General features: G+C 35.0%; 1 protein-coding gene across 2 annotated transcripts in view; it reads left to right on the top strand.

Annotated features, from left to right (window-relative positions):
* Positions 1-27,122, top strand: part of syn3 (synapsin III) — a 165,744-nt gene that overhangs the window by 24,417 nt on the left and 114,205 nt on the right. For both annotated transcript variants that reach the window (XM_015352966.2, XM_015352967.2), the window contains exons 2-3: positions 4,890-5,215; positions 17,542-17,599. In XM_015352966.2, coding sequence (XP_015208452.1) covers positions 4,920-5,215; positions 17,542-17,599 — 354 coding nt within the window. In that variant the 5' untranslated portion in view covers positions 4,890-4,919. The remainder of the gene's footprint in view (positions 1-4,889; positions 5,216-17,541; positions 17,600-27,122) is intronic.

Raw genomic sequence — 27,122 nt, 5'->3', positions numbered from 1 at the left:
TTAAACTAATGTGAGTTAATGCATTTTGGTAATGGGTTTAAAGAGGAAGATGTGGGGGTCATGGTTTGCAGAAAGGAAATACAATTTTGGGGAGTAAGGTTTGAGAACAATGGAAAGAGAAGTAATAATTGGGAGGGCTATCAGAGAAGGTCCAAAGGACGGTCAGTCAATGGAACTCACAAAATTTGACTATGGAAGGCAAAGCCCTAGTTGTAAAGACTGTAACTTTACTCTTTCTGCTGTTTTTTGGTTTTATATTTACACCATCCAGATCTGTTTTACTGGTTTTAAAAAGGGTCATTTATCAATTCTTTTGGGGGTCCAAATGGGAGAGAGTGAAAAGAGAGGTTGTGTCAAAGAAGAGGGGGATGGGTGGTAAAGGGATGCCTGAGTTGTGGTTTTTTTTTAATGTGTAAATACAGTACTTGAACTTGAACTTGAACTTGAACTTTATTGCCATATGTAACCGGTACTGGTACAATGGAATTCTTACTTACAGAAAGTCTCTCGATTATAAAACAAGTGTAAAAAACAAAACAAAGTGCAAACAGTGCATCAAGACAATGTACAAACAAACAATAGACAATGTGCAAGTAAACATGCAGACAGTTTGAATGTAAACAATACAGACGTGTAAACAATGACTGGAGACGTACAATTAATAAATTACAATGAGGTAGATGGTGATGGTGTAGGTGTGGTCCGAGGGGGATGGCTAAATGTGTTCGCCAGTCTCACTGCTTGTGGATAGAAGCTATTGAAGAATCTAGTGGTAAGTGTCCGTATGCTCTTATATCTCTTGCCTGAGGGCAGTGGGGTGAAGAGCTCATGCCCTGGGTGGTAACTGTCCTCTGTGATGGCCAGAATACTACCACGGCAGCGGTCCTCATAGAGCTGTTTAATCTCGGTGAGACCGCAGCCGATGATCTTCTGGGCCATATTGACCATTCTCTGCAGTGCCTTTCTTTCTCGCGAAGAGGTGTTGCCATACCACACGGTGATCCCGTTGGTGAGGACGCTCTCGATAGTGCAGCGGTAGAAGTTCACCAACACATGTGTTGGCATCCCCCATCGCTTGAGGCACCTCAAGAAATAAAGGCGCTGCTGAGCCTTCTTCATGATAGAGTCAGTGTTCACAGTCCAGGTTAGATCTTTAGAGATGTGAATTCCCAAAAACCTAAAGCTGGTGACTGTTTCCACTTCCGTTCCATCAATACTGAGTGGGCTGTGAGTGTGTGGCCTGTGTCTCCGAAAGTCCACTATTAGCTCTTTCGTTTTCTTTATGTTCAAGTCCAGGTTATTGCTATGACACCACCTAAGCAGCTGTACAACTTCATCCCTGTAAGTGGACTCGTCATCATCACTGATCAGTCCTATTATAGTGGTGTCATCGGCAAACTTGATGATGTACACGTCAATGTACCTGTCCTTAGCCGTTGGAAATAGGGGAAGAGCATCCTTTATGTCTTGGATTTTAAGTGGGTTTTATCTGATGACACTAAAGATTTTGGAAATCCCCTAAACAACTCCTGTTCCTTTTAACCTTTCGTACCCATGCATTATTATAAGGAATTTTTAAAAGAAACGGAAACTAGAATATGAGGCACTGGACACTTTGTCAAATACAAAGAAATTGTAACTCATGGTACAAAGTAGGGATCAAGAGTGTCCAATTCATGGCCTGGCAGATGGGAACTACACTCGGGTCTGGAAAAGAGTTGGTCACCCTGACGTGCTGAATAAACATTGCAACATGTCCTGGCACACAAGGTTCTGCCAGCAAGAGCGGTGATGTACTCATGGAACATGGGGACAGCAGAAAAGTGTCCTGTGGACAGATGCGGACAAGAGGAAACTATCTGGCATGTGCTGTGGGAGTGCGACGCTGCAAAAGAGGTGTGGACAATGGCATAAATGACTTCCAGGTAGTGCTCTATGGCCTTGGACTAGAAAAACTAATAAAAAGAGAAGAAAGCAGAGCCTGGCAGGTCGTCTGCTGCCTGAGAGAAGTTCTGCGGGAAACCAGAAACATAGTGGTGTACAAGAAGGAAAAAGTCCCACATTTGGCAGTAATGAAAAAAGCAGCACATCGCTTGAAGGACTACGGGCTGTCTTATTGAAGACAGTTTGGAGAAAGAGAAACGGATTGATTTTGGAAAATCACATTATGGCCCAAATACATTAGCAAAATGTCTGTAAAGTGTTGAAATCTCTGAATGCTGTCCTTTGCCTCGTACAAAAAGAATGTACTTCTTGTTCCCTTTCATTGACCCTATGTAGAATTTGTTTGTAAATGAACTTTGCTTCTGTATCAATAAGAGTATAAAATTAGAGTATTTAAAAAGATAATTCGGAGATGAATGTTTTCATTAATCACTACAAATCGGAGAAGACTTATAGCGGAATAAAATTGGTAGCAGACTTGGTCATATTATGGGTTGGGACGCCGTTTAGGTAAAAGACAATTAATGAGCGCGAACCGGCCAACCGGTATCAACTGAAAGAAGTTATTACCACTGCTATCCGGGGAACATACAATTACTGTTCATGTGGAGACCCCTTGCCATGCTATCAAAAAGGGGGATCTTTCACAGTTGACTAAAACAACTTTCAGCACTTTACTCCTTAAACCATCATGTCCCGGTGCTTTGTTTGTTTTGATGTGTGCTAAATATGCAGTTACCTCCTGTTCTGTCAATTGTATGGGTGGGCATATGGGAACTTTATCACTGATTACCTCACTGATTGCTTTTGGAGTCTGTGGACAAACCTGTGGTCAAACAGTGTATAAAACTGATTAAGTTCATTGACAAAACTAGGACAGTCTGCAATATGTACATTTTGCCTTGTCCTTTCCTCATCATTATAATTAGCCCATCCCATGCCTGCTTTGCATTATCTATATAAAGCTTCTGCTCAACTTTATTTTTTAAATCTGTCTTGTTTTGTAATGTTTCCAAAGCAATTATCCCAGATGCATGTTGAGCGCGCCAGACATGTGATGCATTGCTGAAGAGTAGGAAGGTGAGCAGACAGATCACAAGTATTAAAATCTCTGAGCACAAATTCCGACTGATCCATTGATCTCACTAGCGCATCGTTATAGTACTCTGTGATCTTGTCGGCTTTTATTTAATTACAACATGTTAATACAATATATATATATATGTTTTACTGATTACATTTATTTTAGTGTGATAGAAAGTCTTTATTTCCCCTTTAGGTGCAATTAATTAAAGGACACGTTTTGTACTGGCCAGGAGTTGAACCTGGGCCTAGCAAAAACTAGCAAAAATGATAGAAAAAGTATAAAAAATGTATTATTAATATTAATTTACTATATTACTATATTATAATGTTCAATAAATAATATATTACAATGATCCCCCTTAATTCTCGTTTGCCAAATCAGCAGGAAAGAACACTGACAAAAAGCTTTTCCCTTCCTAGCATTGATCATTACTGGGTACAATAAATAACTGATTCCTCTTCAGAAAGTTCTTGTCTTATAATCTGTGGAAAACAATGGCATAATTTGAATGTAATAGTTCTTGTCATTATATATGTTCTGTTTGAAGAAAATTAGTGTACTGTATATGCTGTATTATTGTTTAATTTTAAGATTATTTCACTGAAAGAGTGTATGATGTGGTTAATTTAGTGGTTTTATATGAATTATAAAGCATAGTAGTTAATTTATTTTTAATTTAATTTTTAATTAAGAATTCCGTGCATTATATAGTGCTTTTGGTCACAGTGTTTTACAAATACAGTAGGTGATGACCCACTTCATTCATTAATTAAATGTATCAACCACATGGGTGATGTGTGGCGGGCATTACTGTCTGTGCATAGTAGCCCCACCATAACAGCAGATGATTTGGGAGAAGTGAAAATTCACCCATTGAATTAAGGGGGGGAATTTAGGCCAAGCTATGCAAGCATAGAGTAAGTAGGACAGGGGTTAACATGCTCTCAGTGTCATGAGATCTTTAATGGCAAAGTAATCAGGATATCAGTTCAAACTATCATCTGAAGGATGACACCAACAGCGTCCCTGGTTACCACACTGTGCTATTAGTTTAAATAGTCTGGATGGAATATCATTCTGGGTGGTCTGTATGGAAGAGTGCCTCCTACTGGTAACCAACACCACTTGTGCATCAACCTGGTTTTCCTTGAGGTCTCCCTTCCAAGTACAGATCAGTTTCAACCCTGGTTTTCTTCTGAGATGTGAACAGATTAATCTAGATTCAAGGTGTTAATACTTCTGTTAAGGTTGATGTAACAGTTTTAGCTTGTTACATTTTGTCTAAAAACTTTCCAGGTCATCTCTATTTAGGATTTCACTTTTCATTTTGTGTTGGAAATCTATATCATGTAAGATTCATTGTACATAATATAAATCAAGTATTTTATATTTTCAAATGTATATTAAATAGTTTACTCTCAGAAAAGGACTGTTTGGAAAAATAGTCTATTAAATGTATGACATTTATTCCAACAAATATTAAACTAAATTGTGTTCATTGAGAAATATTTAGAATTCTTACAAGACCCTTTATCCCTTCATAATGCTAAGTTAAGATTCTTAACATTATGAAGTTACCAAGCTGCTCATATGAGTAACTGCTCAGAGCATGTTTGTGAATGAATTTGCTCTAATGGTTATGTAGATTGTTTCAGAGTAATGGATTTGGTCTTTCTTTCAATTGGTCACTCTTGAACTAGGCAGTATAACTTAATATTTAAAATGTAATATTTAAGAATTGTCAGGTTCTTAGTTGTCTGCTCTTTTGTGTGCTATGTATTTTTTGTGTATCAGTCAAACTTTGTTTTTATCATAGTTAGCGGAAAAATGTAACGTATTATACATTTTTTTCTTTCAGGAGAGGAATCTAGCCACAGCTCAATCAATCATGAACTTCCTTAGAAGACGTCTTTCAGATAGTAGCTTTGTAGCCAATTTACCCAATGGCTATATGATGGACCTTCAGCGGCCTGAGAGTCCTACCAGCTCTCCTGCTTCTCCGGCTCCAGAGAGAAAGCAACAGCAGACACCAGCTTCTGCCACATCCACAGGAAGCAGCTTCCTCAGTTCTTTTTCTGGTGTTGTCAAGCAGAACACACCTGGCCAGACCGAGCCAGTGGTCACTGCTCCTGTTGTAAGAAAACCCAAGATTCTGCTCGTCATTGATGATGTCCACACTGACTGGTAAAACCTCTATAAGTATTATATAGAAATTATTAAGTGACAACTATACCGTAAAAAGTGTAAGGAAACTTTATATTAATGCTAGGAATAGATAGGATCATGTTCTGAGAATCACGTTCAGTTGAAATATTAAAACAAGGGCTGTTCCATTAATATATGCAAGTAAAAACAAAAATGTGCTGTCTTTTACCTCCATTTCCATCATGTTATGTGCAGTTTTGGTGGTCTAATAAATATGAATTATGTATCTGCATCTAATCAAATCAAATGACGAAATAAGACCTCATTCAACAAAAGGACATACTGGTGGCAGCCATTTCTATTAACATGGTCTAAGTCCTCAGCAGAGTGTGCACAATGCTAATCTAATGAAATATTCATATAAGCTACAAATAGTTGGCAGTGCAGCTTAAATATATCTCAGACCTCTTTTAAATATTAACTTTCCAGGTGTTCATGATAAATATAAACATTAAATTTTCATTACTTTACCAGAAAATGTGCGCTGGAAATGTAGAACATTTCTCAAAATTGTCATACAGTGTATGTACATAAATGGAAAAAGTGCAGAAAAGAAAGAAAGCATTTGAAAATGTATAGGTATATAGTCTTAACAAAACATAGGAGCAGATATTGAGAAAAAAAACTTTCTGATATACAGAAAATGAACAATATTTTTACTTTATAAAATGCTTTATAAAATGCTGCTAAGAAACTATTCCCTATATCCAACACACACAAGTACTACATACACGTAGTAAGTATATAAAAAAATACCCCAGCTACTCAACTTATCATCTTTACAAGCTCTAAAACATACCTGACAGTAATCTCTTTTAGAAGGATATTCTCTTAGGCTGCCCTTCCGTACAATAAAAATACATTTTGCACAGGCAGTGTCTTCTGAAATGCCAGCTGATGCCTCTTTTTTATTGTTTGTCCTGTATGATTTTTACTTGTATCTTCAGGCAAGTTTTCTTCTGCTTTTCTTCAGACAGTGTCTATTATTAAAGTAGGTTTCTGAAAGATGAGAAATTTCTAAATTTACTTGAATCTTTAGCTTTTAAGCCTCTCTCGAGGAATTAACTACAGTATCACATTCCAGGTTGCCAGAAAGAAGTTGCAGTTTATTGGTAAGGGTTGCTACACTACTGACCCTGATCCTAATCAGACAATTTAAAACCTTTGCTCAATGGAAACTAAAGCATTTGACAAAAACCCGTGTGAACACAGGTAGAACACACAAACACCACAAAAGGTTCCCCAGTCCAGAAGCACCCAGAACCCCAAAGCTGTTGGCACAGCAGCGTTAACTGCTATTCCACTGGATCACTTCAGCATAATTAAAATACAACTGTGATGTGATTTATTACTGCAACAAACCTGCCTCGAGCAGTCTTCCATTAGCAGAGTTTCTTGTAATATAGAATAGGTATTTAGGATTTGAAGTAGAGCAGACTTTAGTTTTCTTAAAGGAACACTTAGATGGACACCTATCAGAAAGATATTTCAGTCTCTGCATTCCAAAAATAAGCAAGTGATTCTCTCACTGCATAATGATGTCTATAAATAAAAAAAATAAAAAAATTTTGTTGAAATATATATAAAACATTTTATGTTTGACAACAAATTTAAAAATGAGAAACTGCTTTAAAAACTACTTATTGTACTATAATGCACTAAATGAACAGTAGGTGGTGTTATATGATAGTCTTTCTTGGTGTTTATTTGTAATTTCTCAAAAACATAATTAAAAAGTAAAAACCAAGACTTGTTTCATTTTTTGAAGGATGACAAATTCCTTAAATGTAACAATCATGTATTCAATCTACTGTATGTTCAAAATAATAATTATTAATAATAATTGCTTACACTTATATAGCGATTTTCTGGACACTCCACTCAAAGCGCTTTACAGGTAATGAGGACTCCCCTCCAAAATAGGTCTTGTAGGTAGCTGCCTCAGCATGCAAAGGAACATGTAAAGGTTTATTCGATGTTGAAAAGTAAAGAAAAAGAAAAAAGAAACAGCAGTTTCTTGTTGATAGTCATTCATTTTCATATACTGTCTTCTTTCCTGCTCTTTTTTCCATTTGTGTACAAATAACACTTTTTAATAATGTCATATAATAATGTTTGTATAATGTTCAACTAACTCCTGTTTATTTTCTTGTAGTGAAATTTTAAAAGTTTAAAATGGTCATGAAAAAAGTGTTCAGTGGCTCATTGAAACTTCTATTTAGAAGAACCTAATGTTAAAAACACAAAATACCACAGGATGGCGCTGTAATTCAAAAGATTCAAGATAGATTATTATTAATCTCCATGCTATTAAAAATAAATAAAATAATCCATCACACAGTATAGGCATTCTGTTTTCCAGTATTGTGTCACAATTATTATTTGTCTTTTACAAGGCATCTCATGTTACTAAATTACTATTACTATGTTTACTGAGGTCACTATAAAAGCTAATTACATTTATACTAAAATTAACTACTGAAAATCAAAATTAGATCTTCTCTCACGAAATACTAAAATGTATTAAACATTTTAAAATGATTATTTCTCAAAGGTGTTTCTTTTATTCGACAGAAAACAAAGAAAAATAAGTCCTTTATTTCCTTTTAACCTGCAATACATTAAATACACAGCAGGTGGTGCTGTCAACAGCATGTTTGAGTTTCCTTCCCCTGCATTTTATTTTCTTAAAGATTCTTTCTGAAAATTAAATTAAAAACCAAGGTAACAAAAATATTCCAGTGGATTAAAAACTGTTCTCCAACAGCAAATAATAACCTCAGGATAGTAATCTTTGCATGAAAAGGCTGTTTTTTTAGTCCACTCAAAAACATAAGCACAAAAGGTAGTACATTTGATATAAATTAGATAATTGAACCAAGAATTCAGCTGCTTGGGTAAAGAAACGTCTTCCCATTTTCAGTTTTAAATACAGTTCACTTTCATGAAGTTCCCACTTGTACCCACTTGTGCTTCATGTTTCACTGCTCATTCCGAAGAGGTCTGCTAGGCTGACTCTGTCAGTGCCTTTGAGGATTTTGAATACTTGTATCAGGTGGTTCCCTTTGTAATCTTGTTTACTTAAAGTTAAAAGGTTCAGTTCTGGAACTGCTTGCTCTTCTCCAGACAGATTGAGAGCAACAATATATTTTCTATAACATGGTGTCCAAATTTGCACTAATATTATAGTGATAATACCCATTAACTGGGTTACATTCAACTTTATGTAAAAACTTCCCATGGGTCCTATAATACAATTAGCAAATTATGGACAGTTTACATTATGTTATTCTTGATAAAGAAGTATCATCAACTGAAGTGTTGTTTCTTGTGTTATACTTTTCAGCATGGAATTAAGCTCTACCTGTTCTTAAATATTATATAAAATGTTATGGAAGATATTTAAGACTGAACAAATACAAAGATTAAAGTTGTGTGAGAGCATTTTAATAGTGCTATAATGATTACCACGAGAAACAATTATGTAAGAGAATCCTTATATCTTTTGTTTTGAAATACTTAATGATTTTTGTATAAATATGTTATGTGGGTGCTTAATTTGGTTGGGTGTTCCTATATAATTGACTGCCAACATTTTTTATATTTAAAAACTTCTTTACAGTAGGTGTACTCACATTTAATTGGACAGACGTGATATTAACAAATTCATTATGCATACTTGAATGATCAAAAACAGCTCTTGTTTAACCACACTCTTCACATTTTTGGATCAACACAACAAAATATTATATATTACTTAATTAAGGATCACTTATTTCTCACTTTAAAGTGCTTTAGCGCAAACAGCAACAGGTAACGTGATGGAGATTTTTAGATAATATACACTGCACATATCAAATCTTTGACTTGATGTTCTTCCAGCCACTGTTTTTCTGACACTTGCTAAACAAAGCAACAAAATGTCTTTAATGTCTGGTTGTTCTTAATGTTTATATTGAACAAAATTTAAATTAAAATCAATAAAACTCTAAAACCAAAAAGCTACTATATGAAAAAAAAGAAAAATTAAATTAAAAGAGAAATTCATTGCAAGGTTTTTGTCAATACAACTGCATTTATTAAAATTAGTCATTTCAAAACAATGTAAATATTGTCAATCTTAACATTCTATAAATGATTAAACAAAACAGTCTGCAGTTATCAGTCAGCTGAATACCTAAATATGAAAACCGTATCTGTAATGTCACTTATGGGACTTTAAAATAAATAGCAGTTAAAAGCTAAAAGAAAAAGAAACAAAAATAACTGCAGATCTGATGGGTTTATAGGCAAATGACTCATGCAGTTTCCACACTGTACACTACCTACTACTAACAAAATTGTAACAACTACATACAGTGCTTTGCAATAGCTTTCAAACCCTTGCACAGTTTTTACAATGTTGTGTCTTAAACCTAGAGGTAATTACAGTTTGAATTAGCAATTAAGCCTGTGTGATCTCTGTGAGGTCCTTCAGCCAGGTGGTGAATTTCAGTCAAAGTTTCAACCATGCAGACAAAGCTTTAAAAACAATTCAGGGATAATATTATATAAAGACAGAAGTCAAGAGAAGAAGATAAAAAAATTCAAAGATGGATATCTTTTTGAGCTCTTAAACCATTAAGAAGTAGAAAGACATCCATAAAGTGTCTGAATCATGCTGTACAGTACCTCCAAACTAAACAGTCATGGTTTCTCATTTGACGAATATCCCAGATACTCCTCAAATGGGGCTTGTATGGATCTGAAACAAATCAGCTCAAATTCTGCATGGGGTTTGTGCAAATGTGTAAAGCTTTTGTAGTCAGACAAGACAAAATTTGAATTTTTAGTATAAATGCAAAGTCTTACATCTAATGCAAAACCAACAAAGTGCATCACTGATGCCCCTCCTCAAGAAGAACTACCAAGGTCATCAATTTGATGTAATTTATTATTTTCCTTTAATCATAATACATGAATAAGCCTTGTTTCCATGATAATTTCTCTGATATGAATATGATTCAGTGAATCAAACTCCTTTTAATTTGTGAGTTGTTGACTGACTGAATTGATTTGCTAATGCAAATTTGATTTGCTAATGCTATTTCGTTCACTTGCTTGGATGCTCAGACATGGCGCTGTTTCGTTCAGTTGAACTGATGAATCAAATGCATGAAATGAACAAAGCTTTTGAATCGATTCATTTAACTGAAGTGAATCCAGTGAATCAATTCATTAGAAAGAATCAAACTGCCAATCTCTATTTCACACACTACAAGAGCTATAGAGTGTCTACAGAGGAGTTATCTATGACTGGAGAAGTGATACAACTTTCACTGACAACAGTACGAGCTCACAGGAGCATGACACGTTAAAAGGATTATGCAGCATGCCAAGAGTAGCTTTGGCAACTGAAGCTGCCCCAATTGTGATGGAGTCCTGCCAATTATTTGCTGTTGTCCAGGGAATTCCAGTTGCAATTTCCTAATAGCCCAAGTTCAATTCTGGTCTTTGAGGAGTTCGACTTGCATGTATGCCTGCAAAATGGTCACCACTGTTAAAACATTAAGGGTGTCTGTAGTGGCAGACTGAATTCTTCACTCTACCCTCAGGCTAATGGGCGATGAAATAATTCTAGGAACATTTTGTTGGATGGCAGCACGTGTTTCAATAGCATCCTAGACATAATGAAAGGACCTAAGGTCAGGTTTCACATATTATGCTAGTGCATGTTTCTTTGGTTTCCTCTGTACTTTGAGATTGGTAACATTAACTTGGATGATTCACCTGTCCCCTTTTTGTAGGAAAGTATTTTTTGCACTGCTTTTATTTCCCTTTCCTGACATTTTTTATTTAAAGAAATACGTATGATATTTTACTGAAGTATTCTTATTTTGAAATTTACAATCTTATATTTTAACTACTCCAAATGACTTACAAGAAGAACCTTGCTGAACCCTGGTTTGACTGAAACCTTTTCCCATCTCCACCAGGTATGCTTTTTTCTGTTTGACAGTTTTTGTGTTTTAGTACCAAATAACTCATCTGATTACAGGTTCTTTCAAAGATATCTGAACAGTCTTGAAGCTTTCACTCTACTGTTCACTTTTCAGTTTTTGAGAAAATATAAATTTTAAGCATTTCTTACTGTACAGTCGTAGACTATATGGGGCCAATGCAGTGAAGTGGTCAGGACTCCTAATTAGACGGATGTGCATAAAAGTCTCCACTGTATACAGTGCTGGTGTACCATTGAACAAGGCACTTTACCCCCTTGCCTACAGTTCACCCTGCTGTATAAATGCATATGACAATCCCTTGTTTCCCATTAATGGGGTACTCTAGACTGATAAGCTCCTAAACTTGAGTGTGTGGAAAGACGTAATTAACATACACAGACTTTTTATTTTTTTATTTTATAAAATTTAAAACTCAGTCAGAGTAGCACAGCAAGGTGATGCAGTTAGCAGGTTGATTGTCATCTCTAAATTGTCACAAATATACATTCTGCCTTGCAGAGGACTGGCATGCCATCTAGTACCTGCTCTGTACTAAGATAGGCTGGGGTGATAGTAGCACTGTATTGGATTGAGCAGTTATTAAAATATGTTTAGGATCACCTTAATGAATACTTAATTGTACTTAACTCTTTATAATAAAACAATAAATACAATGAAAATCATTTTTCATTAATATGTTGAGTAATATGGCTGCTATGACGTACGTACTGTACTTTTCTTTGGTATGTTTGTGTTGGGTTTGTTTATGAAAATTGGTCTGTAGTCTTATTTTTGCAATAATACATTAGAGTTGTCTATTAAATAACCTTTTATTTTGAGCTTTATTGTGTTTGTTGTTTGGTAATCTGTAAGCCCCATGACTTCTCTCTTTTGTTGCATATGGGACTTGGCTGACATTTCAGTTGAACAGCCTTCACATTTTAGTGCATTCTCTCTTACCGAGTCATTTTTCCATTTCTCCTAGTTCTTAAATAGATGTGGGCATAAAATCCACACATCAGTCATCAGTCATAAACAATGGAAACTTGAATAAAGAATAGATTATACTTCTCCCAGTGAAATGTACAATTTAAAGGCATATCAAGATTTGTATTTGGAAAGCAGAAAATCTAATCTGCAGTGTGGTTTTGAAAAATAGCATTGTTATTTTACAATTTGCAGCTAACTTGTAAACAGCAATCAAGCTTTATTTAAGTTACTTTTTTTCTTGTTTATATTCATAGTAGCCAGAATCAGATAGGGTGTGAGGCGAGATTTTTCAAGGTTTTGGCTAGGCTGTCCTGTGGATATTGAGCCATACTGTGAGTGTTTGGCACCATCTCTGTTTGGGTGTGTCAGTAGAAAAAGGGCATAAATGCATTTGACAGTGGGAACTCTTAGATGACTTCTCAGGGGATGGAACTGTGATTGTAAATTGAAAATATATATATTGTTACAGCTATTAAGTAAGTGATTATTGAAAATAATCTATACACTGTAGTTAACACCTGGGTATGGTAAAAGTTTGATGTTATAAGACCATCAAAACAAGGAAAGAACTATGGTGTTTACTATGGTGCTGGGTAAGATACACATTGATCAAAGAACTTAATTAAAAGAACTTAATTAAGTTATGGGTAAATGATTAAAGTGTAAATCAACAGTCAAGCATAAAAACAGGCAGGTACAGAGAGAAAAGAGAGAAGGACAAGGAGAAATGGGACAGAGTGGTGAGAGTAGGAAGACAGAAGGTGAGAGCTCCTTGTCCAGATTACCAGAAAAAATCAGATTTGAGTTGCGTATTGGAACCTTGTTAAAAAAGCTTGCCATTCTGCTGTTTTTAGGAAACTCCCATTTCTTGTGTAAAGAACCCTCTGGCTAAAATTGGACTCTCTTAGTGGATGCAATTTTCTAGAACATGGAGGCTTCCCATTCTCTTTTTAGCATTTATATCGAAAGAGATTTAACTGTAGGTTATGTTATGTTGGTTTAGAAAGCAGCTTGAGCTCTTCGGATGGCCTATGTATTATATAAAAGTTTAATACTTTGTAGCAGTCTGGGGTTGTTAGGACACAGGCCTCTGGGAAACCTTGTTTGTAAATAATGTCACTTTATGTTGTACAGTATGTTTATGTTGTGTGTTGTTTAGTCTGTCATTGTCATTATGAATAAATAGTTCAAGTAGGTAGTTGCGTGAGAATGCATAGGCTGGAAAGGAACAGGTAAAGGTTTATTTCTTTTCTTCTCTCTTTAGCATGGAACAAACCTTTACTCGTTCCATTATTAATAAATGTTTAACTCTGTGTGCCTGAAGTATTACTATTTTCACCAAAGATGTGCCAGAGAAAAAAACCCAGGTGCCTCCTCTTATACCAACCTCTCTGGTAAAATCTTTACTATTTGGGAGTTATGATTATTTAATTTATTGATTGATTAATTTGCTCGACTACTTCTGATATTCTCTATTTTTGTAATCTCCTATCTGTAACAATATCTAAAGAATACCATTTGCTAGCTAATCCTAAAGAAATAGCCCAGAATTCACCAGATCAGCAATATGATTTTTCAGACAAGGCTGTTGGATCTCCCTTCATCCAGTGGTCCCATCCATTATGTATTTAGCTCTTATGTATTTAGTATTTAGCATTATGTATTTTGGCTCCTGTGTCAATAGAATAACATTGAAAACACTTGACATTGTTAAGTTGACTGAATGGGATCAGAGGTGTTAGAGTAAGGGATAAAAGAGGTGGTCACCTAGAGACCAAAAGGAAACATACAGTAAATTGTTCCCTGAGCAGTCTTAGTTTAGAGAGGGGGAACACAGTGCAAGCATTCATTTGTATATTCTGCTCTAGAAGGAAGAGTGCCTACAAATGGTCCATTAATAGTCGTTGCTTCTGAGAACTGTTCATTTTAGGTTACAAGGTGGTCAAACACTGCTTTTTTAATGATTCTTATTAAAAATAAACTCATCCAAGCAGTTTACAGGAACCTTTTAGAATTACACAGAAGTCCTGCTTGTGCAATCCTGGTCATCTGTGTACCTTTATAGTCTCCTTTTCATTATATTTGATAAATGTATATGAGTTTTTTCTCAATATACAGAAACATATTTAATAGTAAAGATATCTCAAAAAGCATAACATCTCAAAATGAATCTCTAAGCACTTTATGTTCCTTTACATATAGGAAACGAGCCATTAAATGGACATCTGAAGTGCAGCACCCATATGTGTGTTGTGCAAAAGCCATTATATGCCAACAACCTCATCACATGGCAGATCACAAAGAGAAAATGCTTTACCATTTGAATTAAGAGTGGCTATATGAAAGCCATGTTGTATAAGCTCAGAGTGGAGTTTTGCCAGGACACCATGGTTAACAACCTGTTCTTTCAAAAAGTGCCATGAAATCTTTAATAAAACAGTAGTCAGTACCTTGGCACAGTGCTACTGGTCACCAGAATTGAAGGACTTGCCTACATAGTGAAACATGGTGCAATTGTTATATATATTCCTGCTTGAACTGTTCTTTGCTTCCAAAGGAAATTTGCCAGGAAAAGCACAATATCATTATCTTCAGTAGTACTGCTATGCTGATATAGTGTACTGTATATATTGCTGTTATTTATTGATGTGTTAATGTGGCACTTCTCTTTACCTTAATGTATTCTAGCAGAAGTTTTAATACAGTTGTTTTGACCTGAAAGGTTAATAGCGGTGTTTATCAGTGATAGATGGATGAAGCATAACCTTTTAATGGGAGAAGTTTATGTTTACATTTTTCTTCTTGAGTGTAGGGCCCAAAGTATTAACAGTATTTTTAAATAGACTTATCAAAGGTTCTGTTAAAGTGAATTACATTTTTCAATGTGAAGGCAATAGGTACACAATCACGCTCTTATCAGGTGGTAATATCGTTTCTGTTATGTTTTTCCACTTCTAAACATGTGTAACACAAATTCTAAAGTAAATACAGCACCTGACCAACCTTTTTCATTGTTGTTTTTGATGAATTGTTAGAAGAGGCTAACTGAAACACTGTCTGGTCTTCACTCTATTATATTATTATTATTATTTTATGTTTGATGCCCAAATGTTTTCATTGAAAGAGCAAAATGGAAACTGTACATATTTAAAATGGTATGAAAAAAAACAGTGTAACTTGTCTTAAGTTTTGCATATAATTATAGTCTGTGCCAGAGATGGACTACTCTAGTCTCTAGGGTCATGGAGTTTTTCCTTTCATCTTGATTAATTAAACTAATTATTTGTTTATCACTGGTCATATCACCTGCTTCTTTAGTTCTTAAATCAGTTAAAATTTCATATAAAACCTGGCCATCAAGGACCAGAGGTGCCCATCCCTGGTCTGAGTAATCCCTATACCACAAAATTACTTTACTTAGAGGTAAACATATTCTTTTGTGTGTGATTGCAATTGAACCCTGTTGTACTATAGGTGCAGAAGACAGTTAAGTAATATGCTGTCTGTGATCATTCAAAACTCTCTAGCCACATCTGTGATTTATTTTCTGTTATAGAGTTAATTCATAAAGGACAGGTATGTTGGAAGATTGTTGAGTCCCGTTTTATCTAATCTTAAAGCTTTGTAGCTAAGACACTGTTAAAGCACACTTACAGCTCTGTATGTTGCTTTAAGTGAGGTAGTTGTCTCAGACCATTAAGAATAAAACCTACATTATGTGAACAAAGTTGGCCTTTAGGATTCTACTTGGGCATTCCACAGGGAGTTTTCTGGGTATCTGGGGAAACCTTGCCTTTTTGCTTCTCACAGCCCTATTTTATCAGTGCCACAATCCTGATACACAGTTTGGCTCATGAGGAGATACTTTCCCTGTACACTGTCACTGAATTTTTAAAGGATTTGACCTTTTGCTACGTGAGACCTGATCTGTCCAATTATTAAGGCCACAGGATTTTTGCATTGGGCAGATGAGAAGTATTACTTTTCCATATCCCATCTTTCTCTTGCTTTAGAAATAGTGAAGACATCTGACAAATAGTAAACGCTTCTACTAAGGCCACCAAGGAAGCCTTGTTCACATTTGAAACAGAGGCTTATAGTCAGGATTAACATGAAGAGACTCTTTCAGGAATGAGCCTTTCATTCTTATTAATTAAATTAATGCTGTGTAGGGTATTGTTATGGTGACTAAGACATCCGCAATCACTGTATCATTCATTATAAATGGAAATGGTCATTCTTCTTTTGAAGACCTAGATTGTAACAATACTCCTCTAGGTGTATAAATAACTTTTACATTTTAATATTGCCAAGTTTAAGCTTTATTTCCAACTTATTGTAGCTTTACTTTACTAATTTGTAGCTTTTCAGTGATATCTGAAAAAGCCCATAAACCCTCAGTTCAACCTTTCACCAGTCATGGCTATCAAAATTATTTTTATTGTCAATCACCATATGGCCTAATTATGGCACCTGAAGAAGGCTCCACAGCTGAAACATTATGTTTCTTTTCTTCTTTTTTCAGTATAGAATAAACCTTTACTTGTTCATATGACTTAATTATGTTTAATCCTAAAATGGATGTATGAGTTTGCCATACTATTCCATCACATTTATTTTGTTAGCAGTACAAGTAAGCAAGAGCAGTAAAACATTTTTAAACTCGATCATATGTTTATAAACACAGGTGAAACAAGGGAAAGTGGGTACACACCTAATAATAATCTACATCTGTAAATCGTTTAATATAAAAATAGTGTATCTAACAAAATAAAGTTCTCAAACCTAATGAATTCACCTCTTATAGGATGTCCCAGCACTTTCAGAAGAGAAAACTATAAGGAGGAACTGCCTTATAATGAAATATACGGTTTTCTTTATGCTCACATGATTTTAGTTCTGGCTTCGACTTGCATTACAAAACACAGCTCAGTGCTTTCAATGTGTTATAATAGAAAACATTTCAGATGTTTAGCAGTTACAAAATAATCTGTGCAGAAAACAATTCCTACCAACAAATCAGCATTTACTTAGAAATTCAAAAACAAGAAAAGAAAGGTAACCATCTGATATGTTTCAACTAAAAAAAAATGTAAAAGGTCATGCTGTTTTAGGGCTCATTCTGTCTTTAATTTCTTGTCTACCTTTCACAATGTATAATTTTAAACTGATGTTTCCCTGGAATTTTTGGAATGCTAGAATATTTGTTGACATAACCACAGAAATTCAATTTAATGATTACATTCTTTGATTATTTTATTCTTTGAATCACAATTCATTTTGATGAATCTCTACATAGCTTTTTTTGACACTACAACTCTCTCTGTTTTGTAGGTCCAAGTACTTCCGTGGAAAAAAGCTGAATGGAGAGTATGAAATCAGAGTGGAACAGGTATGTACCATTGCTTACTAATAGGTCAGTGCCTTGTGTGTTTTCCTGGCTTTGATTTTCCAAAAATCAAGATTTTTACACTCCAGTTAAACAACATAACAGCATGGGAACTTTCATGAGACAATTTGAAGATCATAAGCCTGCTATTTTGCAGGATCTGTTGAAAGTATTTTATACAATAAAATATTAGCAATAAATCTGCTCAGTACATTAGGCACAGGAATGACATCTTTGGTATTTCAACAACACACAGGCAGTAGACGAAAAAAATGAAACACTGGGTTAAATGAGGGACAGCACGTATATTGAAAGGGAAGGCTTTCACGTGTTTAGTCGTTAAGTCGAGTCCGACACTTCTAGAGCTCATGGACTTTAGCATGCCAGACCTGTCTGTCAACAACTGCTTCTCTGAGCTCTTGCACATTCATATTCATTACTTCAGTAATACTATCTATCCATCTTAACCTCTGCTGCCCCCTTCTTCTTTTACCTTCAATCTTTCCCAACTTCAGAGTCTTCTCCAGTGAATCCTGTCTTCGCATTATATGGCCAAAGTATTTGAGTTTTAGGTTTACTATCAATCCTTCCAATGATCAATCTGTGTTTATTTTCTTGAGTACTGACTCATTTGATCTCTTTCCAAGGAACTCTCAATTTTCTCCAACACCACAGTTCAAAAGCATCGATTTTCCGATGCACAGCCTTACCTATAGTCCAACTCTCACATCCACATGTTATTACAGGGAAGACCATAGCTTTCAATATACGGATCTTTGTTGACAATGTAATATCTTTGCCCTTTAATATCTTATTCAGATTTGCCATAGCTTTCCTCCCAAGAACCAAGTGTCTTTTGATTTCATGGCTACAATCACCATCTGCTGAGATCCTTGAGCCCAAGAAAACAAAATCTGTCACTACCTTCACTTCTTCTCCATCTGTTTGCAAAGGATAAATATGGCCCCTTGACATAATCTTCGGGTTTTTTTTGTCAAGCAGCAGGCCAGCTTTTGCACTTTCTTCTTTTACCTTCATCAACAGACTCCTCAACTCCTCCTCACTTTCGGCCACCAGCAATTTTGATTCCAGCATTTGATTCATCTAACCCGGCAATTCGCATGATGTATTCAGCATATAAATTGAACAAATAGGGTGACAATATACAGCCTTGTCACTTCCACATAGGTGTGACCTATTTCTTAATTAAGCCCATAACATCTCATGTTTAGGATCGTGTATAAAAATGTTGGGCACGCCTGGTTGCCTATCATTAGACTAGCATGAAAGCAAGAGGAGACCTAAGTGACAGGACAGAGGAGTGATTGTTGGGGTGCGCTCACTTCAGGCTTCAGTTACCAAGTTACCTTGTCTTCTAAGGGAATGAACGCACCCACAGCACAGGAAATGCTCCCCACTACATTATAGAACCACCAGAACCTTTCCATAATGTTGAAACTAAACACTCAAGGCCGTAGGGGTCTTAAGGATGTCACCACGCTGGGATTTATCCATTTGTCAAGAATATGGCGAAGGATGTTCATCTGACCATATCATGTTTCTTCACTGCTCTGTAGTCCATTGCCTATGCTCTTTGTACTACCAGACTCACAAACATGGTGTGATGAATGGTTTGTGCACTGCAACAAAACTATGGTATCGTGCTCTGTTCTCGGCAGAATAGTTTTGATTAAACAGATTGCTTGCATCCAGGTTGAAATTTACAGTATGTGCAGTTGCTCACTTGTTTTGCCTTAGACTTCAGATTATTGCTTGGGTATCAAGATCCTGGAAGTTGCTGAAGACAACTTTACTCATTCAGAAGTTATTTTCCAGTAACCCCTTTGTCACCCTTGCTCAAAACAGTACTCTGCAGAGCATCATACCTTAAGCTCTCTACCCAGATCAGCTCAGATATGTTACTGGACCATTTATATCCCATTTTCTTCATTCACTCTTATTCCTCATTCATATTCTATTTGGACTTTGTTATTTAATAATTCTGCATCAGAGTTATGGGAACCCATTTGCTTCTTTGGGGACTCCAATAACATTATCTTCATGGCCAGATTATCATTCTCTCAGCCAGGTGAGCTAAATCAACATACTGTAGTAAGTATAATTGAAATTATATATCCAGTACATTTACGGTACAGTATATGGACTACGGAAAGTTAAATAAAATTATGGGAGTAAGCCACATCCTAATTTTATCTACTTCTGCTTACATGTAATATCAATACTTACCCAGTTGAGCAGTTAGTTTTCATATCCCTACTTCCATCCCATTTTAGCCATTGCTGCAGTTCTGACATTCTCATTCATTCTCATGGTGAGGTTGTTGTTCACACAGCCAGGCAAGTTAAACTAATAAAGAAGAAGAATTCAAATTAGGGCTGTACTCCACCATAATTAGGATTTCTCTGAAGTACTCAACTTTAAAACCAGATGGCATAAGAGGTACTGTTTTTCCCAAAGGGCTATAGGAATATGGCACAAGCTACCCAGCCATGTTGTTGAAGAAGATACCCAGGCTTCTTTCAAGACATTACTGGATGAGATCTGGAGATCAAATAGCTGCTACCAAACAGGCTAGATTAAACGAATGCCCTCCTGTTGTTTGTAAACTTTCTTTTGTTCTTATGTTTCAATAATCACCCTGCTGAAAATATGATCTCCAGAGTGAGTCAGTGCTATGGAAGGAATGTTTCTTTCAAACACAGGGCACAAGAACTGATTTTCAAACAGTGAAATGTGGAACCACTTTGAATGAACATTTTCATATCATTATAACATTGCACAGTAATCCCTTGCTACTGTAGATGAGCAAACACATGTTTGTTTACACGAAAAGTACTGTAGTGTGGTTTTTTTTTTACTGTAGTGAGCTCTCGTAAAACATTACTGAGAATCCTGATTGTCTTGCAATTTACTTTTTCTTTTTTATTACATTCTAACTATTTTTATAATAAAAGCTTGTGTACTACAGTTAGTACATATATTACAGGAAAGTACCTAATGTTTATGCATTTGCTAATGACTGTAACGATGTAACTACTGTAGGGTAAATGATTGGGAAACTTATTGTTTTCATACCTATTGTTCATGCATTAGCTAATGATCTTAGGTATGTTACTTCACTTGTATAACAAGTAGATTGTATAACAAGTGGTTACTGTACAAAGATTTTTAGACAATAGATTTATTTTACTTGCTTAGATTACTTTTTTTTGTCTATTTTGTAATGTTTTAGCTGCCTTACCAACTGTACTGTATGTGAGGGACTAAAGTGCACATTAAAATGCTGAAATGTAATTAGAGGTACAGAATTTAACATAATATATCTGTATTGTGGGAGATATTAAATTTGATTTAGTGGAGAGATGGAGAAATAGGGTTTTCTATTTTTGTATATGTGTAATGTTATATGTATCATAAGTGTATGCATTATATGTTGTGAATGGTTACAAACTAAAAATATACAGTATTATTTGGTTAATTTAGCCTAATGAAAGATAAAAATGTAAAATATTACAAAATGGTTCTCTACATTTGTAAAGTTGAATAAGATTATTTACCATTTTACCAAAGACGCACAGGACTTATGAGACAGTACAGTACAACAGCTCCTTTATATTTCATTTTAATACTTACTGACAAAAAGAGTGTAGATCATTTTTTAACCTATTTGAAAATAAAACATTTTTTGGGTAACATTGTGTTGAAGTCCTATAATTGCTTCTATTTTAAAGGTTTTTCTTTCCTAAAGGAGACAAACAAAGACTACAGTTAATTGTAAAGAAAACCATCTGTTTCCGCGGGCTTGGTCTTTTCTTTTTTGGTGACAGGAGAAGGTGGTGTGCAGCATGTGTGGCAGGACTTCATCAGTTTAATATCAAGTTAATGGGCTTGGCCCTTCTAGGAAATATCTGGCTTCCTTATTGAGTGCATTTTTGCAGAGAGGCTAGATCTGATTGCTTTAAAATGCACGCCACCCTTGTGCTGGAAACCTTTTCCTGAGGGCTTACACTTGAAAGGAGTAAGGTGGAGCCTGTTCTGCTCTAGCAACAAATATTTAGCAACAGTGAGAAGCTGGGCCAGTTGCTGAAAGTTTTTTTTTTTTTTTCCTGCATTTAAACAGTTTATTATTGTTTTGTAGTAGATCATAGAAATTAGGGCTTACTACAAAGTGCCGTTGCACCTAATTTGTTTATTTCACCATTTATAATTTCTCAGAATAATATACTAATTCTGAATAATAACGTAAAACTCAAATATTTTCTCATCCCAAGGTGTCAGTAAGAGAGTTTCTCATTTTTGTGTTTTTATTTGTTTATGTGAGCGTGATGGATTTTTAAGTTTTATACACCATTTGAATGTATTTGTTTCTATAAAAGCTTTCTCATTCATGAAAAAATATTAAAAATTATATATTTTCTAGATAGAAACTTATTTTTTTAAAGGTCATGATTAATCGTACTTAATTCTGCCATTTTAGAAACAAAATATACAGTAGTTTTCCATTAGCCTTGTAAATATGTAATTATAGTTGCACACTGCTATTGGGCTATTTGACTATAATGCAATCATTGTTTCGTAAGTAAATTCTCCCTGGACCTAAAAATGTGGCTGCTATATTGCGTGTATACAATAGATATCAAACTTTAACACTGCAGCTTTGGTAATCCATACCAAAATGTCTCAAAATACATATTGCATTACACATTATTATTTTATAAATGCACTTTTCTTCTACATTTAGTTATAAATAAGTGCTATACTGTTCTTTTTATTCATATCATGGTTTTCAGGAAACATTTCATGTCTGCAAAGGGAACACAGGATAGGTTGGAGTGGAAATGTCACTAATTTATAGGATATAAAATACAGTAAACTCTCTGGTTAACAGCCTAATAGGGAGGAAGTGGTGTCTGTTATTGCCAAATGTCTGATAAATCACATATTATGTTTTTTTAGTGCCAAAACACAAATTATACAGTATGATATATATATACAGTACAGTATACACTACTATATTTATGCTCTCTAGATCTTTTGACAATTAATTCAAGTAATTAATCTCATTTCAGTACTTGAAGGTACATGTACAGCATATTGTATCATATTTTCTGTCGCACTATAAGCAACTAAACAAAACTAGTTATCTGTTTTTTTCTGTTAATCATGACCAGGCGAGGATAGATGAAAGAGCTGGTTGCTTCATTATTGGCCAGGTGAACATCAGATGTGCCTAAGCCACTGATGTTTACAGAACAGAAGGGCAGCAGATGTGTATGCCGAACATGTTAGAATGAAGGCACAAATTCAAAGTTTTCAGGAGTGAGTTAATAAGAGGCAATTTGTCTCTCAAAGTAAGATAGTAATTGTGAAACCAACCAGACTGAAGATGTAGTTACTAATGAAACAAAAGCTCAGAGTTACAATTCCCAGCTTTCCCTTAAGTTTGAAGGAGGTGCAACATTTTTAATGAGGTTGTTAATACTGTACATGTACAAGGCATTAGAAAGAAAATATAAAATCTTAAACCATAAATAACGAACCTGGAATAGCACTTTAAATCATAGGAAAGTGGGTAATTATACTATATCTGTTTAAAATAATGCAAATATTTAAAGTAATCATTTTTATTTCACACTTTTATGATCTTCTCTCCCATACAGCTTTTTTTTGCAGCGCTCTGTTAACTGAACTGTTTCCCACATACAGTACCTTAATCTCTCACCCATTGCTTGTACTTCCTTATAAGGTGGCAGTTAAAAGCTGCTAGTTGTTTAAATAACAAATCTCACAGGGCTCAGTGCTCAAGAACTGATATCTCTGTGAAGAGCTCTTGATATGGAAATAAAAAAGAGAGACAGCTATAGGGACACTAGACAAGGTCCATGGAGAGTATTACAGTCTGAACACCCACATTTTCCTCTACATCCAAAAAACCATATGCTCTTTCAGTTCAGATATTCCATTTACAGTACATTCTTCCCATGCTACACAAACATTTCAATGCTTATGTTTTTATTTATTGAAATATTTGTAATAAGTCTACTCCTTTATATTTCAGTCAGATTATATTTAATGCTTGTTGTTCTACAGTACAGGCACCTTTTTAGTTTGGGTCTCTATTAGGTTTTCCATTCATGTGAAGCCCCACTTCCATCAGTGAACTTGATGGGTTTAGGCGTTTACTAATAAAGCATTTTCCTCACTTATACTAAAATAAAACAAGGATAGAATGTGTGTAGACAGATGTGTGTATATTCCTAAAGAGGTCACACTTTTATATATACTATATATATACAAAAAATACAACCAGAGCAAAACTAATGTTATGTTTTTTTCAGTTATTCTGGTTAGTCAGGTTCCTTGAAATAGTTAAACCTATTTCACCTCACATGACCTCTCTTACCTATCCACTTATCCTTTTGCCAGATGACAGTTAGATGATAGTCTTGCAGACATGAGTAAAGGGGAAGTGGATGTGTATTTTGTTTCCTTCTTGTCAGGAGCATAATCATCATAGTCCCAGAGCCCAGACTCAGGACATACTTCAAATGGTGGAAGTGTTCAGCCTTATCAAGTCATGGGGACTAGAGTCAAATGAATCACCAGAATCTACTAACCTAGAAGGTTGCTAGTCATTTATCAGCTGAACACGTTTTAAATATTCTTGGTGTATTGAAATCGAAAAATATTCTTGGAACAGTATTGCCGCTTCTGCAATATACCCCTGCTACCATTCAATAACTGATCAGTATCCCAAGTTCAGGAGTCTTTCACAAATGAATTGTTTAATCCTCCAGTCCCTCCACAACCAATTATCCCCATCAGTCATTGGAATCCAGATGAACCTACTTACATACTTACAGTATGTACTTACATACTTACAGTATGTAAGATCTTCACTAGGGAGTATTACGCATGGATGACACTGCTTCAAATATATTAAACATATACAGTAGGGGTCTTGACTTTTGTTATGGTTCAGTGCAGATTTTTTTATTTCTCAAGTAGCAAAATGTGCAGATAACCAAGTTCGACCTATTCTGTTGCATAATGTACTGCAGTATATAGTATGTATAGTAAAAAGACATAGGTGACCCTTTGTTATATGATAATTAAAGTACTAATGCATTGGCTTAAAGTTAATTAAAATTAACATGGATCAACTAAAACAGAAAATAAAACAGTAATCACAAACGTATACAATAGTTTAAAACTATCAATGAGCTATAAAGTCATCTCCACGCCACCGACACAGAACTGGGAGCGTTCTTTACAATACAAAAATTAGACCACATTGAAATGCAGATGCTGGGTAGTTGGTACTTGGGCAGGGGGCAGAGAGAGAATGACACACTAGCATAATTCATTTGATTATCTAGTCTGTTCCTCGGCTAATTTGAAAGTTGCGCCTAATGACCTTTGGTTCAGTTTCATCCTGCTCTGCTCTATTTGCATCCAAGACCCCATCAGCCAGACTGAATGGTGAATAAATGAATTGGCAGATGATAAGTTTGGAGACATACATTTCAAGACCCTACTTTACTGTGAAACTGAATCTGCTAGTTACAGTTAAGGAGACCCCTGCCCTCTTCTTGTTTAAATCTAAGAACATATTTGTTCTCTTTGTCTTTCCACTAACGTGCTAGCTTTCTCACATACAGTAACTGTTTCTTTCTGCACTGATGTCTCTAAATAGTAAACTGTCCTTTTTGAATAACACAATAAAAAAACAAGTGTTAAACAGTTTTCTCATAATGTGTACTCTTATTGGTAAAATTTTAAATGGCACTATTCTTGCTAAATATTTTGTAATTTATACTTTGCTAGCTTCATACTTAAAAACAAATCAGCATGATCATTACTGGCTAGCTAAACTGATAGGTAAAAAACTGTGCAATATCAACTCATAGGATTGAGAAATATATCTGGGGTGGACAATAAGCTGTGCTAGGAAAAAGTAGGATGTAAGACATAAGAGCAAAGTGCAAGAAATAGTGTACCCAAGAGATCATGGCCAGAGGCCCTGCTTTCAATGAGTATAGCAGAGAATGCCACTCTAGGACTGGCTTGGCAAGCTTTTATCATTGCTGGAAGGTAGTCCCGAATTCAACAAAAGGATCAACAACATGCTCCCATTCTAAATTATGTTTTTGTTTTAGTTCAGTGTTGTACAGAATCATTTTTTAGTGAGTCAGATGGTTCCTGTACATACAGCTGTAACACAGCACAGCAGCCTTAGCACATGAGTGTCCATTATGAAGAACTGCTGTATAAAGCCTCATGAGGCATGAACAAGTATTCTGTAAGATGAGAATTTATTGATTGAAGGGAATGTCACAGGAACCTGAGACTTTGCTTTGTCTTTTATGGGGTAGTGCTGCTTCTTGAGATGATCACATGGAAACATTCTGGGTCAAAAGAAACATTAATTTTCAGTCTAAAGCAGGCAGGCAGGTGGGAGGGAAGAATGTTTTAAAGCCAAATTATTCCCTTAGCACACATTGTCCATTGTTTATGATTTTTCTTTTCCAATTAAGAATATTATACAATGTCTTCATATGTTTGTTTATATGCAGGTTTCCATTTGACTACAGTAATTATTCTTTTTAAAATGTGCATTTTACTTCATAACTGACTATTGATAAACTTAAAGAAAAGTTTAAAGTCCTTTGACTGACCTTCTAAATAATTTCTTTGTTTTATTTCCCATAAAACAAGGAAATGGAAGCACATATGGTAGTAAAAAGATGGCATAAATTAATCCTGATTTATCTTAATACAAATTGCTAGTTTTAATTTAGAGAAAAAAGAGTTTTAATCCATGAAAATTAATGTCTGTAATAACACTGACTCATAAGTATTCGAGAGTGTGCTTTGGGGAGCAGAGATTTGAAAACATGTAATGGTTATCTAATGAGAACAATAAACAGACTTGGCTTTACTGGTGTAATGCGCTATGTTTAAAGTAGTGTTCCATGAAGTCTTTTGGGAGAATTTAATTTGACTGAAAAGATAAGCTGGTTTTTGAATTGTGTGTCCCAAAAACTAATTGCTGTGGTACAAATGAGCTAATTTCAGAAATTCAGCTTTTTTCCTCTTTGTATTTCTCATTCAGTCCTCTTTGTTAAAACATATTCTATCAGGAGTACGTATTTGAAGAAGAGGGTGTCCAAGAAAGATATCTAGTGACTACTCTTTTAGAAACAAAACCACAAATAATGCAGATAAAATCAAATCATTCACTAGAATCCTTTGCTTTGCCTTTTCATGTATGGCACTATAGAGCATTACAGAGCAGTGCATTGATGTTTATTATTTTTTTACTGAAGAGATATAATTGACAGTTCCAATTTAAGTCCATTTGTTAATAGAATTTTCAATTAAATCAATAAAATGTCACATTTAAATCTGACAAAAAATAATTCATTTTTATCATGTGTATTATATTTTAGAAGCTTTTTTTCCTTTTTATATTTTTGAAGCTTCCTTCGTGAACACTATTTAC

This window comes from Lepisosteus oculatus, chromosome 7 (genome assembly GCF_040954835.1).
Source record: "Lepisosteus oculatus isolate fLepOcu1 chromosome 7, fLepOcu1.hap2, whole genome shotgun sequence".
NCBI classification, from domain to species: domain Eukaryota; kingdom Metazoa; phylum Chordata; class Actinopteri; order Semionotiformes; family Lepisosteidae; genus Lepisosteus; species Lepisosteus oculatus.
Note: the sequence above shows the minus strand (reverse complement) of the source record. Positions and strands in the feature narration are given on the sequence as shown.